This window comes from Musa acuminata, chromosome BXJ2-11, assembly GCF_036884655.1.
Source record: "Musa acuminata AAA Group cultivar baxijiao chromosome BXJ2-11, Cavendish_Baxijiao_AAA, whole genome shotgun sequence".
NCBI classification, from domain to species: domain Eukaryota; kingdom Viridiplantae; phylum Streptophyta; class Magnoliopsida; order Zingiberales; family Musaceae; genus Musa; species Musa acuminata.
The window spans coordinates 4,033,985-4,051,276 of record NC_088348.1 but is presented as its reverse complement, the minus strand read 5'-3'; the positions used below and the strand labels follow the sequence as shown (position 1 = coordinate 4,051,276).

At 37.1% G+C, this 17,292-nt stretch overlaps 3 protein-coding genes across 3 annotated transcripts; 1 reads left to right on the top strand and 2 right to left on the bottom strand.

Moving 5' to 3' along the window:
- Window positions 1–2,437: 2,437 nt before the first annotated feature.
- On the bottom strand, window positions 2,438–3,715 carry LOC103970446 (bZIP transcription factor 53). Its single transcript, XM_009384226.3, has one exon. The coding sequence runs from the start codon at window positions 3,089–3,091 to the stop codon at window positions 2,657–2,659; it is 435 nt and encodes a 144-aa protein (XP_009382501.1). The 5' UTR covers window positions 3,092–3,715; the 3' UTR covers window positions 2,438–2,656.
- A 2,765-nt stretch (window positions 3,716–6,480) lies between these two features.
- LOC103970445 (probable bifunctional TENA-E protein) lies at window positions 6,481–9,782 on the bottom strand. The gene is made up of 3 exons (XM_009384225.3): window positions 9,615–9,782; window positions 7,450–7,667; window positions 6,481–6,992 (listed from the first exon to the last, which is right to left on the bottom strand). The coding sequence occupies exons 1-3, from the start codon at window positions 9,762–9,764 to the stop codon at window positions 6,680–6,682; spliced, it is 681 nt and encodes a 226-aa protein (XP_009382500.2). The 5' UTR covers window positions 9,765–9,782; the 3' UTR covers window positions 6,481–6,679.
- A 775-nt stretch (window positions 9,783–10,557) lies between these two features.
- LOC135627783 (uncharacterized) lies at window positions 10,558–16,922 on the top strand. Its single transcript, XM_065134077.1, has 2 exons — window positions 10,558–10,779; window positions 16,026–16,922. Exons 1-2 carry the CDS (start codon window positions 10,707–10,709, stop codon window positions 16,688–16,690), a joined length of 738 nt encoding a protein of 245 aa, XP_064990149.1. The 5' UTR covers window positions 10,558–10,706; the 3' UTR covers window positions 16,691–16,922.
- Window positions 16,923–17,292: the final 370 nt, after the last annotated feature.

Sequence of the window (17,292 nt, the reverse complement as noted above, 5' to 3'; positions counted from 1 at the left end):
AAGAAAAATATGGCAGTCTACCAAGCTTTCAAGGGTATAAGTGGAAATATCAAATTCAGAAAGGTAGAGAGAGAGATATGCATAAATATGTCTCAAAGTTGAATATATATATATACACACACAAAAGGCAAAGGCCTAACTCTATATTTATAAATGAACATGGCCTTGGTGTGAGGTGTTGGTGGAGGCTGATCACTACATTTTAAATTGAAGGATCAAAATGAACAGTGACAGCAACTTTTAACATTTTCTGTGAAGTGCACAAGAATGATCAATATGGTCTCCATGTCATTGTTTGTGGTTGGTGGCAGCCCTGATTTGAGCTACTAAATGCCAAAACTTCAATACCATTTCTCAGTTGAACAACCCTTGGATGACAGATTTAGCCATGCCTTGATTTCCAAAATACCAAGTTAATTAGGTAGTGGTACAACCTGAAACAGAACAGAAATACAAGAATTTTGATGATACACTTGTTCACTTCATTAATCCATAGCATGACTATGCACATAAAGATTCAGCATGATGTATCAACATTATGAAATATCATACTGAAATTTGAAATATTTTTCACTAAATTCCAAGCAACAACAAGGTCCATAAGGTCAAGACTAGAATATATGTACCACAAAATTGGGTGAAAAAACTCAAGCACAGGTGATGAATTGTAAATCTTGCACAAAAGTCTTGCTCAAGTTGGAGAGAAGATGCAGCAATTGAGTGGCAGAAACAAGCTAAATAGCAGCCTGGAATGTACATGTAAAAAGAGTATCAAGCAAGAATGAAGCATGTCAGTAGCTTCATTAGAGGCTGCAATTTTTGACATTGTTAATAAAGTTGCTTCCAAGGAAGATTCCACCTAACATGGCTCACTGTATACATTATAACTGGCATCATATTATGTTGGGTGTAGGTAAAGGAGTGGTTTTCCATCAATATAATATGTATTTATGCATAAAAAATCAAAGGTGACAGTGACTCAAAGAGAATATATATAGTGCACAAGCATGATCAATATGGCACCTGTCTTGATTCTAGTCTACCTAATAAGTTGAAATAGCCTTTCAACTACAGATTTGGCCATGCCTGTAGCATGCAAAGAACATAATTAATTGAAGAATCACATAACCTGGGCTAGGAAACAATTTACAAAGTCATGCAATCACCATCACCGACCCTCAATAATGATTGCTCATGGAGACTTAACAAAGTATATATTAACATTCAGAAACACCATGAGGCATCAAAAATATGTTTCAGAGTTTTCAAGCTACATCTGTGTGTATGGAGATTAAGACCAGATATAGTAGAGCACAGATTGTTTGTTACAGAACTCAAGATGGAAAACCAGAGGCAGAAACAAGCACAAGTAGCATCCTTCCTGCACAGAGCAAGCATCAACCAAGAATGGAGAACGTTGGTTTCAAATAAAGCAAACATCTTCCAGGTAAAGCTTCTGCAGTAGCAACAAGTAGAGAACAGAGGCCTTTTGATTACCATCAATATACATGTATTTTAGTAGGCCATCAAAGCCACAGTCTCAAAGTAGCCTCTGTGAGTTTTTCCCAAGTATAGTTAGATCATTAGCTGATTCAGCTTTGAGTATGGGTTTCAGATACAGCAAAAGTTAAATAATGACAAGGATGATTGTGTTATGTCAGCCATTAGTTGATAGAGAATAGTTTAGGTCAGGTTGGCAAAGAGAAAATTCATTAGTATTTCACAAACAACAGCAATGTACAAATTTTGACAGTATAAGAGAGTGCATTATCGCATCGGTTTTCCGACAACCAAGATTCACAAGTTCCTACTTATCCTAGAGAGATTATTAGTAAACATATGAAAAAGCATCCTACTGTGCTCACTAATAAAGAGTACTTCAAAACCAAAGGAAAGTTTGATAATTGCAAAGAGCCAACAAGGAAAGCATCCTGAAACAGTGAGCTTGATTAACTTGAACTAAAAGATATGAAAACATGTGCATGCATCTGCGAACAGCGCATTTAGAGTTTACCGATGACTTAGAATAATTGTTACGACAATCTGTCTCATAGAGCTAATTAGGAAGAAGTTTCTCACTTCTACAGTTCTAAATGTAATAATAGACGATCTGCCCTTTTTTTAAAGAACCAAATTCATGACCACTTTGTTCGGTTAACACAGTGACATCCATATATATAAGATTTAGAATTGAAAGCACAGATTATTTGCTCTGAACTGAATTCAAGCAGTGCCGACACAATCATTATCCGATAGGTGTTCCTAAAAATCATGGACATCCAATGAATGTTTGCAAATGACATAGTAAAAACCTTGAAGAGATGACAACAACTATAACATAAAACTAAAGCCAGAGATTCCAAAGACCATTGAAAGAATCATTTTGTTCTCATTTCAAGATCTACACCAATCAACAATAACAAAAATCACATGCAAATGATATAATCAGAGAAAATCTTTTAAGCAGCCAAAGCAACATTTGCTGAAAGGTAAAATTACAATAAGCACACAACCATACATCACTTACTGACTCGAACCAAAGAAAAAGCTAATTTACTGCGACTCAACAAGATGAAAGCATAAGCAGCAAAACAAGGAACTAATAGCCCAATCAATGGAGACACATGCTAGATAGACCTTACACAACAATGACATTTCAGAACTGCAACATGTCAGCATTGGCCATGATTGGTTGTGCCGCACGGGGAAGCTGCAATGGCTTCAGGAGAGGATCTGGTATCTCCGGTATGTCCATGGCCATTCCACTGACCTCCTCGATGAAACGGAGAACAGAGTTGATCGAGTGCAGTCTCTCTGTCAATTCACTCAGCTGAGCCCTTAGAATAGCGTTCTCAGATTCCACCTTGACGTACTGCTGTGTCGCCAGATTGATCTGCACGTCGATCTGGCTGTTTTGGTTCTTGAGCTGCTCGGCTTGGTTTATCAGATCATCGAGATGCTGCTGCTTCCTCATCCTAGACCTTCTTGCGGACTCCCTGTTCGAAATCATCCTCTTTCTCTTCCTCTCATCGGACGTCGGCTGCGAGTCTCCTTCAGAACTCGAAGCGCGGCGGACCGGAATGGAAGACATACTCTTTAGCAGGGGTGGTTCTCTGATTCTAAGCTAATAGAAATTGGTTTGAACGGAAAAAAATGAAATGAAATGACTGGATCACGCAAAGAGACTTAGTTCATGAGATCACATAGAACCAGTAGAGGAGGACCACGGAGAAGGAGTGGAGGAAGCAGACGCTGAGAGTAGCAAGATTCATAAAGGGTAGAAACTGGTTTTCGACAGAATTAGAGACGAAAACATCAAGATCATCAGCCCCCTCTAATTACTTGCAAGAACAAAGACCAACACCGAAATAACAGATCTTTCAAGAAAAGATTGGCCTCCAAATAACAGATTTTGAGAAGCGCAAGCTCTCTAAACGGAAGGGTCGATTCCAAAGATCGGATTCTGAGGATCGGGGCTAAAAGACAACAACCCAAAAGCCAAAATCAACCCCGAAAGATCAGATTTTAAACCTGGAGGTGTATCCTAAGAAGGATCCCAGCCAAGGATAAACCAGAAGCCACAGAAACCAAAGAAAGGAACTAACCCTTAAGAAAAGGAAAGGAAACAGAGAAAAGAAAGGAGACAAAGAACACTTATCTGGAACGGAAGCCAAAACCTAATCCACCCACACAGCAACCAAACGAATGAAAGAAGAGAAAAGAAGCCATCGGCTTGTCTATTTATAGAGGAAGCCGGGGCATTTTGGGACGACGTCATCGTCTACTTCGGTGCCCTCAAACGTGGGCGATGACTTCAGCTGGGCCGGCTCGATGCGGTGGTTTCGTGCGCTGGAACGCCATGGTTGGAGGAGCAGAGCTGTCAAGGAAGCGTGTTCAACTTGCCAACTATGTATCGCCGGAAGGGAAGCTTCCCTACAGGTTCCTAAAAAGTATCGGTAAAATTACGTAAACATCCTCACACAAACTCAGAATATATATATATATATATAATTTTTATATTATTAAAATAAAAAAATTTATTTATTTGATTTTGTTGAGTATGATGTAGTAGATACGAATATTAAGGAAGGTAAAAAAAAATCAAATGAATGAGAATATATAAAAAAATGTAAGAGTCATGGTGCTATAACAAATATAAATGAGTTCATATTTTCTTAAATTCAACATTAATACAAGTCTAAAAGATATAATAGTTTTAATATTCCAACTAAATAATTCTCATTGTTAAATCCATCATTTCTAAGTGTTATTATAGATAAAAAAATTTGACTGAGAATTTCACTTGAGGATAAAAAATTTATTTATATATAACTCATATTTTCTCTTTAGTTCAAGAATATAAAATAAATATATCTCATTTCTTATTTCTTATTTTCTTGGTTATGAGCTCTTGAATGACCAAGTCATTAAAAAAAAATCAGAAATTTAGTATAAGTTCAATCAATTAGATATGTATAGAGACCGAACAATATCGTACCGTATCGGTGTTTCGATGTTGGCTCAGTACAATATGGTATCGATGTATCGAGCAGTACATTAAGGTGTACTGAACGGTACACCAGCCTGTAGCACAGTCCGTCCGGTAACGAACGATCTACGTACCGATAACCTATCGGACCGGTACGTACCGTCCGACGGTACAATTCGGTATGACAGGCCTTGATAGAGACTATTTTGTATAGTCTCTAAATACTTATTTAATAAAATAATATTTAGTGTATATTCGATAAGCTATTTCGATCTTTAAAAATTAAGATAATACAATTGGACTCGTATGTCTGAGTCTCAGTTTTCCAAAGATAATAATCAAGAAAATAAAATAATCGATGAAAATGATTTGGGTTTATTAGGACACCAAACAAAGTAACATTTAAATATATTTATTGAATAATATATTAAAGGATGAAAGATGCCATTTCCAAACTCGAAAGGAGAGACATGTAAAATAACTCGTAAAGTGAAAAATCAGAAACATTAGTTGGCTTTGACTGTAACCTTTCGTTAGATCCAATGTGTAAGTGGGAATATTCCTTTAGGATAATATTTCTTTTGTTAGTAATGGAGGGTTAGTAAATAAATCCCAAGTTGGAATGATCAAAACAAGATTCTTTCCTTAGTCTCTAAGGAAAGAAATGGAATAATTTTATTTACATCACCAACCTTCTCATCTGCCTTCTTAATGCTTACTATCTCATCAATTATAATATATAATATTATTATCTAGTTTTTAATTATGTGCAAACAAATTTGGGAAGCACTATTCAAAAATCGTATGTGCCTTCGCAAGCGAGTTGATTTCTACAGTTGCTTTCCTCTGTATATGGGTTGACCCTCTTGGTCATGCTTGCACCTCCTGGTGCAAGTTAGTCTTGTTGGTTACCCCTCTCCTCTTGCTTGATCTATACCTCTGTCGGCAGGCTAATTATGTCGACCACAATGTTCCTAAGTCCAAAGAGGACACATAAGCGATAGTGAAGGTAACACGGAGAAGAATCAATAGTGTATTACAGGAGACGACATTGGCCCGAAGAGATATGGATAAAATGATCTTTTCATTCAGTCAAAAATATTTTATGAAAATTTTAATAATTAAGATGTTTTACTAAAAAAATTTATATTTATTTAAAGAGGAAAGTGAAAGCATGCTTGTACATGTTAACTCTCCTTTTCAATTGTTTCATTGTATAATATTTTAATATTAAAAAATAGATTGCAATTTCAGAAACTTTATTGTTGAGAAATCAATTTTTTGTCAACAATTGCCTGTATGCAAAGAGGGAAATAGCTTAAGCATAACTTTTCTCTGTATTTTATGATGAATCATTTTAATATTAGTAGAATTTAAAGCCCTTCTTCTATCCTGCATAGGAAAAAACTCCAAACATTATCTATGGTATTTAAAATTATATTCTTGGATGATTCATCTTTTTTTCTAATAATATATTATTTCCTCACCCATTGCATGCATATTTTTTATAGACACTCTTTTTTATATATATATAACTTTGAAACAACTCCTTTGTGAGTAACATCTAAAACATGATATCATAAAACAAGTTGGCATCTTTCATCATTTGGTAAATTAATGATCACAACAAATTTGGGATTCAATGTAAATAAATAACAAAGTGTATATTTGGTATTAATCTTTTATGCAAATTGTTTGTTTGGTGGCATCTTTCATATGGTTGATGAATCCCACACCATACAGTGGTGGCATTGCTGTGCCAGGTTACAAAGATAGCATGGGTATGTATCTCTTCTTAAGAATGCAATGCTGGATTGGCTGAAAGAAAATTCTTTTACCTGCTCTTGGGGGCTTCTTTCTCCCACCTGGATACTCCAACCTTGTGTAAAGAATTTAATTTGATAGTGGGCTTCTTCAAGACTTGTGAGAGGACAATCAACTCTAGACAACTTTGCAGCTCTTGCCAAAATCAATCAGTGATAAGGCATATGTAAGAACAAATACATCATAGTTTAGTTCACCTTGTTACATTGGCTGAAACTTCTGATAGGACACATAACTGGACTGTCATGGTTTAGTGGCAGACATGTCTCACCAATTTGACCATTGTCACATAAAATCATCTAAAAATCTACTTGAAGATTTGTGTTCCATATATCAAAGTATTACACAATCCTAATAACATTGCCCTCATTCACCACAACTCATGTTCCAAAAGTTGAATTCATGCTCAAGAACACAAACAAAAGCTTCTTCAGCCTTTCGTATAATATCACTAGAAGCCTTCTCCAAGCACCTGTCTGCAATCTTTTGTAGCGAGCGGCAATAGTGCCCAAAATTAGCACTGCCCCATCTCTGGCAGGTCTCCATAAGTTCTTCTGGAGTCTTTGAACTGCTATCAAGGCAGAGAGAGAAGCTCTCCTGGTAGACAGTTTCAATGGCCCAAAAAGCAGTGATGGCTACAGCATAATCGACCTCTGGAAGCATCAAACTTTGTAGAAACCTGTCATTGACATTAAAAGTATTTAGCTTCATCTGCTATGCTTGCAACTATCTGGATTCCCACTTTAATCTCAAGAAGAAGGGTTTTGTCTGATATCTCAAAGAACACAGATTGAAAAATGTTCCTAGTTCTTCGACGAATAATTATTTGCAATTATGTTCTCCGGATCTTGACGATGATTCTATGGGAGAAAAGGCAATATGTTTGAAAATATGCTCCTAAGGTAGACCTATCGTTTCATATACCCATATGCACCTGACCAATTTTCACCAGTCCAATTGAGGACCAACAGTGGACCACAGCTCTAAATCAATTGGTCTTCATTATTTTATTATTATTATTGGTGATATTAGATGGTATAGGACAGTGATCGCCTGGTATCATATCGGCCCGACAAGGAATCAAAATCAATATTAAACTGAGATTTTAAACTTTGGTTAGAGCCAGGAAAAGTTACCTGCAATACTCCAGATTAGCCTTTTGCGGAACAATACCAACTAGTTTAACGTCCCACTTGGAAGCTTCTTTTCGAAACCAAGCTAGCTCATCACTTAAAGATGCCATACCACCTAAGAGTATTTCCATGTCTGATTCATCATCCGAGTGCTTCCAAGCCTTTAGCAGAACACTTGCTAGAAAGGGGACAAATTCTTTCACAAATATATAATCCTGTGCCTGCTCATTTTTATAAAAGGATTGATAACATGATTATATAGAAAATGTTAACTAATCAGAAATTTGAAGAAAAAAGAATTGCACCATGAACATATAAAGGGCTGAGGAAGGTTACAGTCCTCTATGTGAATGATCAGCTGCTCACTAGAGAATTAAATATATTGGGTATCCTTGTAACTAATTGCTGATATGCGATTATAGAAATCCTGAGCAAGTATGATATTTGGATATCCTGAGCTTTTACTGGTGATACAGGGGTATAATCAACTGATCAACCCTTTGTACCTTTTAGAATGACTACTGATTTCTACATGTATGATTCAGTGTCACAGTGTTCTTGTGCCAAGAAGCAAGTCAAAAATAACACAAATCAGCAGTATGGTTAATACATAATACACAGGACAATTAAAAATAAGTATCTGTATTATTGAGGCATAATGGCTGATGATAAGTGGTAATTGCAGTATGTTCTTTGGTATTTCTTCCACATTTCTAGGAGAGTGAAGAGATAGTTCTGGAAGCCCATTAAACATGTCTAACTCAGATGTCTTTTATCCTCTTAAAGCATGATAATAAATGAGTTGAAAACACCCAAAGACCACACTTGCTTCCTGCAGAAAGGAAGATAACAACATTCAAGAAGATTCTGTATCCAACACAACCCTTCAACTTACTCGCTAAGAAACAACAGAACTTGCCATGGAACTCACTCTGCCACTGCACAATGACATCATAGGCATTAAGCAATGGGAATATAGAACAAGAATGAAGTGAGCAACCAAGCAAAAGAAGAGGAGAAGATGCGGATGATTTGAGGAAAAAGATGTAGTATAACAAATCAAAGTGCTATACTGTATAACAAATCAAGTGCTATAATGTATTAATATGTGGATGTTGGTGACTTATTAGAGCAGAAATAACAAAAAATGCACTAACTCAACATTTTTGGTACAACAGTTGACATGGTTATTGCTGCGTGATCCAGTACATAAAGGTTGCCACAGATAAACATTGTCATAATTCTCTTTAAAGCAGCGATGAAAAGAAAATGTCAAGCTGATTTTTTACTTTCTTAATTCTCATACAAACCCTAAATCACTTTTTTTTTTCCTTTTGACAGAGGTCATCTAACGTCGGATGCTAGAAGGATAGTTTCGATGGACTTGTGTGCTAAAAAATTCAGCTTGTTTAGCACAACATTTAAACCATAGAGTGTTGCCAAGTTATCCCTTCAAAAGCCATGGAGCCTGTTGCTGTTCAAATATTTTACAGAAGAAAAAAAGATGACTCTGTGATGAAGAAAAAAGATGACTCTTTGCAAAGAAAATCTCCGTAATTCAACCAAAGACATTTGTACAACGAACCATCATTTCAAGAATAGCCAGCATGCCAGAAAGCTAGTTATCTTATATGTTACCTAGATGGAGGAAGAAGAAACTATATTTAAACCCAAATCCACTATTATCGTGTCGATGCAAAGAACTACTATATGCCACTGCTCCGATTCATGAATGTGCAAATTTCGAGAAATCAAAAGCTTCCTCTGAAAAGAGAGCAATCAAAAGAATGAACAAACCATATGATGAACACAAATAAATAATATAGTGGTGAAACTAATAGTTGTATTTGGCAAGACTGGACTGAAGAATTGATGAAAAATGGTACCTTTCTCTCATCAAACGTACGTATCGGTAGTAAATAAAAAAACTGGAGTTTGGACATCAAAACTGGAGTTGCACTTCATGCTGATAACCAAAAAATCTAGACATTGTCACAGTCAAATATTCACCCTCCTAGCTAGCAAGAAAAATTTAGCTAAAAGCTTTTAAATAAGACAATTACCCGCAAAAGTGTGCGAGAACATCGAAATATTCCTTTTTGTCTGATAAAAAAGATTTAAGATGATACCTAACACAACAAAAGGAAGCGTTTGGATCGATTTCTTACGAGCCATCGCTTGAAGGCGGAGAGGTCGACGGAACCATCGGAGATGCCGACGACGAAGGGGTGCTGGGTCGCGCGATCGTACATCGGACGGTGGCTCTTCACCCACGAGGCTATTCTCCCCATGTCGCCGCTGCTTCTTCGGCTCTCCATCGTCCTCACGGACGCCGCCTTGTCCCATTGCTGTGTAGAGATATAAGATGATGTGACTTTTGCACATCAACCCCTATCAGTTAATTATTTTACATTTTTATTATTTATAAATGATTTCTTCAACAACTTTATTTATATATACAAAAATATTTATTAGTAAATAAATATTTTTTTAATTTCAACATTTTTTTGGAGCAATTATGTGCTGATGATGATATTGACGATTTGAGATGATCATTAGAATATATGGAGCATGTTCTTCACTACTAAATTAAAATTGAAGCATCAAAGTAAGACTTTAATTTCTCACTTTAGAAAAAATCTACTAATGGATGATGGAGAAGTTAAACCTCACTAAAATATATTCTATTCAAGATTATTATACAATTTTTCTAAAGGGGGATCAAAATTGTTGATTTTTTAATTAAAAATAGGATAATTTAATTTGAGTTGTAATTTCCATTATATAAAATTGATGACCAAACAAAAATTACCCATTATGTATATATATATATATATATATATAACGATCAGGAGAGACGTGCGTGTGGGTTCACGCATCCTCCAATCACAACCAGGTAAGTAGACGGGTAACCATTAAGTGAGCACGGAAAGAAAGCATGGGGCTTTTTGTTGCTGGCACGTGTCGTATGTGATCCTACGACATCATGGGCCACGGAGTTGAAAGGTGGCCCAATGGGAGGGGCGCATTTGATGTTTGGTCGCTCGTCTATGGTACCGGAGCAGACCGACGTCTTCCTCCTTGGCTCTGTTACCCTCGACGCGGTCGTCGACGCTTTTGGTTGCGTTTGGAATCTGGATGCCCAAAATTAGACGGAGACACTCGGGAAGTCGTCTTTTCCCACTCACAGTCACCGCCTCGAGCTCCGAATCGCTGAGAAGTCTGAGAGGTGAGGGTGGGGGTTAGGGTTTCAGGTGCGGATGATGGACTTCCAGAAGCGCCGGGTTCAACTCCTGCTCTTCATCGCCGGTCTGATAACCCTCAGCATGACAGGTTCGCCTTGGTTCGACCTCTCTACTTCGCGTTTCTCCTCTGGAATCGTCCCTTAATTTATGCCTCTTTTGTGTGATGAGCGTCTTTCATTTGGTCGGAGTTGGGCTTCGACATGGTTGCGGCTGTGATGCTGATCTCTTTCTATGGGGTTTATAAATGCGTGGGTTTGGGGAATCGACGTCTTTGACTCTGATTATGGCATGGTGGACTAGTGAATGGAGGATATGGGCTTAGTAACTAATGATTGTTATGTTTTAGGGCTCGGAAACATCGATGCACTCAGTACTGGGATAAATGAGGTGCATTATAGCGGAGCAAAAAGTTCATAACCGTATAGAGTTAACATAAAGCTTTTCTATTGTTCATGCAATGATTTGGTCGTGGAGAGTGTCTAATAGAATCAATGATCGGTTGGATGGGATGATATGCAGTGTAAAATGCAGCGTATGTTCTTCTTTCATTAATGAATTCAGCAGTACAATAAGATGTGCCATATTGTCATATGTAATTGTTTGTTTACTAGAAGCTAATCTATCTGGTTGACTACAGAGATATTGCCTACAAAAAGATGTTTATGCTGAATGTTGTGCTCCGTTTAATAGGAGTAACATTGATCCAGATCAGGGGTTGGCTTGATCATACTTGATCTTGCCCATCCCCTTAATCTCCAGTTTATAGGTAATCTCCAGTTTATACCTATCCTCACCCTCACACTGTATTGGTACGGGGATCCCCATCCCCATCTTTCAGTGCACCATCAAAGACAGAAGGAGGTCAGAAAAGGAGCGAGCGTGAGAGAGAGAGAGAGAGAGAGAGAGAGAGAGAAAGAGGGAGAGAGTAGGGTCAATCAGAGGGTTGGCACTATTGGAGGTATGAAATCACCACTAAGAGAAATATATATGTAGAGAGAGAGAGAGAGAGACGCTGAACCTGCAAGGTCAAGGACTTTTAACATGAACACCACCAACAAGATATCAGAGTTACGTTTAATGGGGTCCCTTCTGATATTTGAGTTAGACAGGTAAGTAGGCTAAGCTTAAGGTAGCAATTAGATGAGACTACAACCTTAGACCCTAGGCAAAATTTATAGGTATGAGAGGTTGTTTGATAGTGATAGCAACTTCTTGCCATTTCTACCTCAAGCCAAATAAGGATTCGCTGATGTAGCAGAGCAGACTGTAACTGCTCACAGGATGAGGGCAATCCTTCTGTATTACTCTATATTGGCAGTTTCTCTGTGTAGATCTTGCAATTTATTTTTTTATATTGCTTTTTTTATATTTAAAGTTTCATTTTCTTTTGTCATTCATTCATCTAACTATTTGGATTACATAAACTAAATTACTACTGTGTGATATTGGCTTCTTGTAAAAAAACATAAATTTTGTATAAAATTGTTCCTACTTACTTAAGCATTAGAATCCACTAAGATTTGTGCCTCCCTCTCCACTTGAATATAAATCCATTCCTCCCCTATATGAAAGGAAAATGTGTGTCGCTGAAGTGTATTAGGATTAGGGATTGAGTCTTGAAAGAGGATACACAAAGGAAAGGTTGGGTTAGTGTATTTTAAGACTCATGTCAACCTTCGGGATTTCATCAAAACACAAGTCAGACTCCAAATAACCAAGGAGTACCAGCCCCAGTTTTGCTGAGATTTAGTAGATTTTATCTGAGTGTGCACTTGGGTTTTCATGTCACATTGATCACTGCAGTGAAATTTTCCTTTTACTACACTTAAATATGGTGTGATGGCCTTTGGCAGGGATATACTTCATCATGATTCATCTAAATGAGTGAATAAGTGTCTGCATAATTATTGTGTTGGACTTTCTAATTATCCGTCATCATTAAATAGGATGTGCTATGATTTGGGAACTATATATATTAGGCCACCAGTAAAATAACGTAGTTTGAGTGAGTTTGTAATGATCTTGCCTCTGATTGATGGGAATGACTTATAGAAGCCTGTCTCGATCATTTTCAGCTGACATTACTAGTTTCAGCTAAAAGTACTAGTATTAATTAACCACAACCACCATAATTGATCCAATCACATTCTCCCTCCGCTTTCTCTTCTGATGATTTTTTTAGCAATACATCATGTGTTATTAACCTAGACCATCTACAGGGTATAGGTGAGGTTCATTCCAGTTTTGGTTAATTAAGTGTCCTTTGAAACTGCATTCATATGACTTCTCATGTGAACCATTATGATTCATAGTTGACTATTGTACCTAACCTTAGTACAGTAAATGCTACTTCCTGTTCAATCTTCAGTATCTTCCTCGTTTATGGTTTAGGAGGTAGTCATAAGATAGAACAGTGGTCTATTTCTTCTCTATTCTCTACTCCAACCTTTTTCAGCTTCTTCTCACACCCTAGCTAGGCAACTTATTTTGCCTATTAATTCAGCACTTCTTGCATGAATAAGTAATCAGTCTATTCAGGCCTATGAGGAAAAAGAATTAAATCTAATGCTTGAACGTCAATTCTTGCTTTTAATTTTATGCTCAAAAGCCACTATTAGTAGTTTCTTATGCTCTCGTTGTTTGAAGTAACATGATAAGAGTTTTAGTATTGCTTCTAGTTTGATATATCAAATTTAAGGAGACACTAGAAATGAAAGGCTGTGGGTTTGGTAAAGGCGCATGGATTAGCATTTGATCAATTTAGGTACAATGATAAAGATGTTGATGATACTTGGGAATGATTTATTCTTCGTTTTGAAAGAATTTATGTCGAGTAGTTATGTTGTAGAGCTTAATCATGTGATTAGTCCTCGTGTCATTGACTGTTGCATCAATTAGTTGACTCGCCTCTTGAACCAGAAGCATGTCGAGGAGAAATTGTCGTGGTCTTCTTTATATCAGATTGTGAGAATATGGCACACCTTGTGGGTACTGGTGTTTTTCCCACCACATTTGTGATATAGCCTTAAGTCTGGGTTGTGGAAAGGAGGTGTGTTATTCTGGAGTTCGATACTTCCTGAAGAAACACTTCAAAGAGTGAGTATAGTCCTCCAAAGAAAATGGATTTTATTCTCTTTTAACACACTGCACTACTTTCACACCATGCTCTACTCAGTAGATCACTAAGGATCAAGGTTCTGTGTGACCGAACACTAAGGTTTAAGGATTTGTGCAATCTCTGTTTGACAGATTTGTGTGAATACAGATGTAGAGGGTCAAAACGAAATTTTGTGGAACTGGAATCCCTGATGAATATAATCCCAATCCGATATGTTCTTCACTACCTTCATCAGAAACTTTTAAGAGAGTGATATTGATTTGATCAACTTTGCTATGTCATCTTTTATCAGTCTCATTCTCTTCTATTTGATTAGCACTTTGCTTGCTTGTTTCAACCTTGAGAGAAATTTGTCAATGTGAAAGTTTAGTTCTGTAATGGTGACCATACAAAGATCAACATAAGAAAATGGAATGCCTACTCTTTTAGTGACTTGCATCAGTCCGCAATAATAGTTCTACTGAGCTTCTTATTGAAAAGTCCCACTCTTTTAAGATGGGAAAGAATCAAACTAACCAAGCAAATTAGGGACACTTTATGAAGTAGTATTAAATGGTAACTGTACTTATGGGTGTAGTATTTACACGAAATCAAGTATTTACAAGAATAAAGTGATATAACGTGAGCCTTATCAGCAGTGGAGCTAGAGTTGCACTTACCTGAGAAAAAGTAAAGAGCGCATACAGGAGGCTCAATCAAATACTTTGCTTGGTCATGCACAATGTTGTCTGCATTTTACGATTCAATGATCTGGATCAAAGTGGTGCTTAAAAATCTGGATCTTCTCTCCAAATCAGGATTCCGTAGGATCATAACAAGCAGCCTTGTTAAAATTTTCCATGTTTTTTGAGTCAGTAATTATAACAAATTTTTAGACTTCAAAAGTAGTTCGGTTATAACATTTCCGAATAAAGATCATTAATGTTTGGTTATTTAATAATTTTGAAGTTAATTTAGACTTCAAATTTTAGGTGTTTCTTTTTTTTTGGAAAAATAAATATCGTATTGACTCATTTAGGAAACCATTGGATAAAGAAACTCTGATATTCATTTCTTGAGCATGTTGCAGTGCACTAAAGGGAGGTGCATAGAGGGTTTCCTGGTAGAAGTAAACATGCTTTTAATTTATTTTCTTTCTATTTTTTAGAATGGTGTTTATTCTTCATTCATCCAATTTAGAACTAACTTTATTTCCCATTGAATTCATGATTTCTTAAATGAATCACTTCTAAAAAAAATAGAGAAGTATATTGATTCACAATTATTCACAAACTGATCCTGCCTGAGATCTTCTACAATTTGTGGTGCAATCCTGATCATTAAAAGCTTACATGATGGTGTAATCACCTTTATACTCCATTTATCTTCTAATAAGAAGAAATGTGGTGAGGAACACATTTCAGTTATGTTCAAGAAACATTGAACACAAACCAGCTGATGACACAACGATATGTTTTTTTTTTACACGGGTACCTAAGAGTTACTACGCCAGCAAAAGAACCACTAGCTATATGGAAAAGGTTCTGAAGAGTGATGCTAGATTCTTTACTGGGTTTCGATTTGCCTACTGCTGATAACTCCTGCTTAAGAATTTTTGGGCATGTTATTTGAGGTCCATGTAGCTCAAGTTATTCCAGTTGGTTACTTGGTTGTGACAAATGGCATCAAAACATTTGTGAATGCCAAGTGGATCACATAATCCATGTGAGATCTTTTGCATGGACCACAACAAAATGACAATTATCATGTGCATCGAGATGGGAATTTATTCAGGTCAATCCTGATGTTGGAATATGGAAGATTCTGGGCTAGCCTTGATAAGTGATGGATACCTAGATAAGAATTTTGTACTGTCCTTGACAAGATTAGGAACTTGAGTAGGGAACTTGGACATCCAAATCCTCAGAAGATGAGAAATGATTGGATTTTATATCTGAGTAGATTAGCCTGCTATTAATAATTTGGGTTTTAGTAATCATGGGACACATTAGATAATGCTTGTTATTTACATGTTGTGCCAGTTGACCACCTTGTCATGACAGTAAAACGATCTTACTAAAATTAATCTTCAACATATATTTCTTATCCCTATTTATTTACATCCATTTCTTCGGAACCAACCAAATCATTTTTAATGCAACATCTATTTCTTGTTTCATTTGTGGGCACATGATTTACAGACATATCTACTCTCTATCACTCTGTTTCTCTTGCAGCTGAAAAATTCAGGGAATTTGTTGGAGAGGAAGCTTCATCCAAAAGTGGGAAGTTTACATTTTTAAATTGCTTTGACATGGGATCTGGAAGTCTTGCCTGTGTGGTCAAAGAGGGGGTGAAGCTCTATGTATACAATATCAGAAATGCACATGTGGAAAGAGCAAGGCAACTAGCAACCGAGATTGCTCTAACTGAGGCATTGACAGAAGGTCTCAGCGCCAGTGTGGCCGCAAAGCAGGCCCAGAAAACTGGAGCAAAAGCTGCAAAGGAGGCTTCTAGGAAGGCCAAGCGCATTTTAGGTCCAATCTTATCGTCGGGGTGGGATTTTTTTGAAGCCTTGTACTTTGGGGGAACCATGACAGAGGGCTTCCTCAGAGGGGCTGGCACCTTATTTGGGACCTATGCAGGAGGCTACCATGGAGAGCAGAGACTGGGAAGATTTGGTTATCTTATGGGCAGCCATCTTGGTAGCTGGGTGGGAGGAAGGATGGGCCTGATGGTGTATGATATTGTAAATGGAATTGACTACTTGCTCCATTTTGTTCAACCAGAAGAAGAAACTAGCTCTGGTTCCGAAGATGCATATAACTCAAGAGAAAATGTCGACTATGAAAACCCTAGTGAGCAAAACCCTGAAGCTTCTGAGGACTGGCGACTCTTCTGAAACAATCAGTTAAGTTAGATTCTAGTTATTGGAGTCGTGTATAATAACTTTTCCTCATATTCCATCTATCATTACTATTTGCCTCCCTCCTGTTTGAGCAGGCAATGAAATGTCTGACATTATTAGTCATGGGATCCATGGTGCATAGAGTTTCTTATTGCTATTGAACTTAAATTGTTGTAGCTGGTGACAGCAATTATATGGTGGCTGAAGCCTATCTTTTCCTTGTTTCCTTTCTACAGAAACATGGCTGAAGTGCATCAGTTTGTGATCTGTTCCCACCATGCTTGATCTATTTGAACAGGCAATCAGTTTGCATGATGAATGAAGTAAATGTCCGACATTATTAGTCATGGGATCCATGTTGCATAGAGTTTCTTATTGCTATTGAACTTAAATTGTTAAAGCTGGTGACAGCATTGATATGGTGGCTGAAGCCTTTCTTTTTCCCTGTTTCCTTTCTACAGAAACATGGCTGAAGTGCATCAGTTTGTGATCTGTTCCCACCATGCTTGATCTGTTTGAACAGGCAATCAGTTTGCATGATGAATGAAGTAAATGTCTGACATTATTAGTCATGGGATCCATGGTGCCAGCTGGCT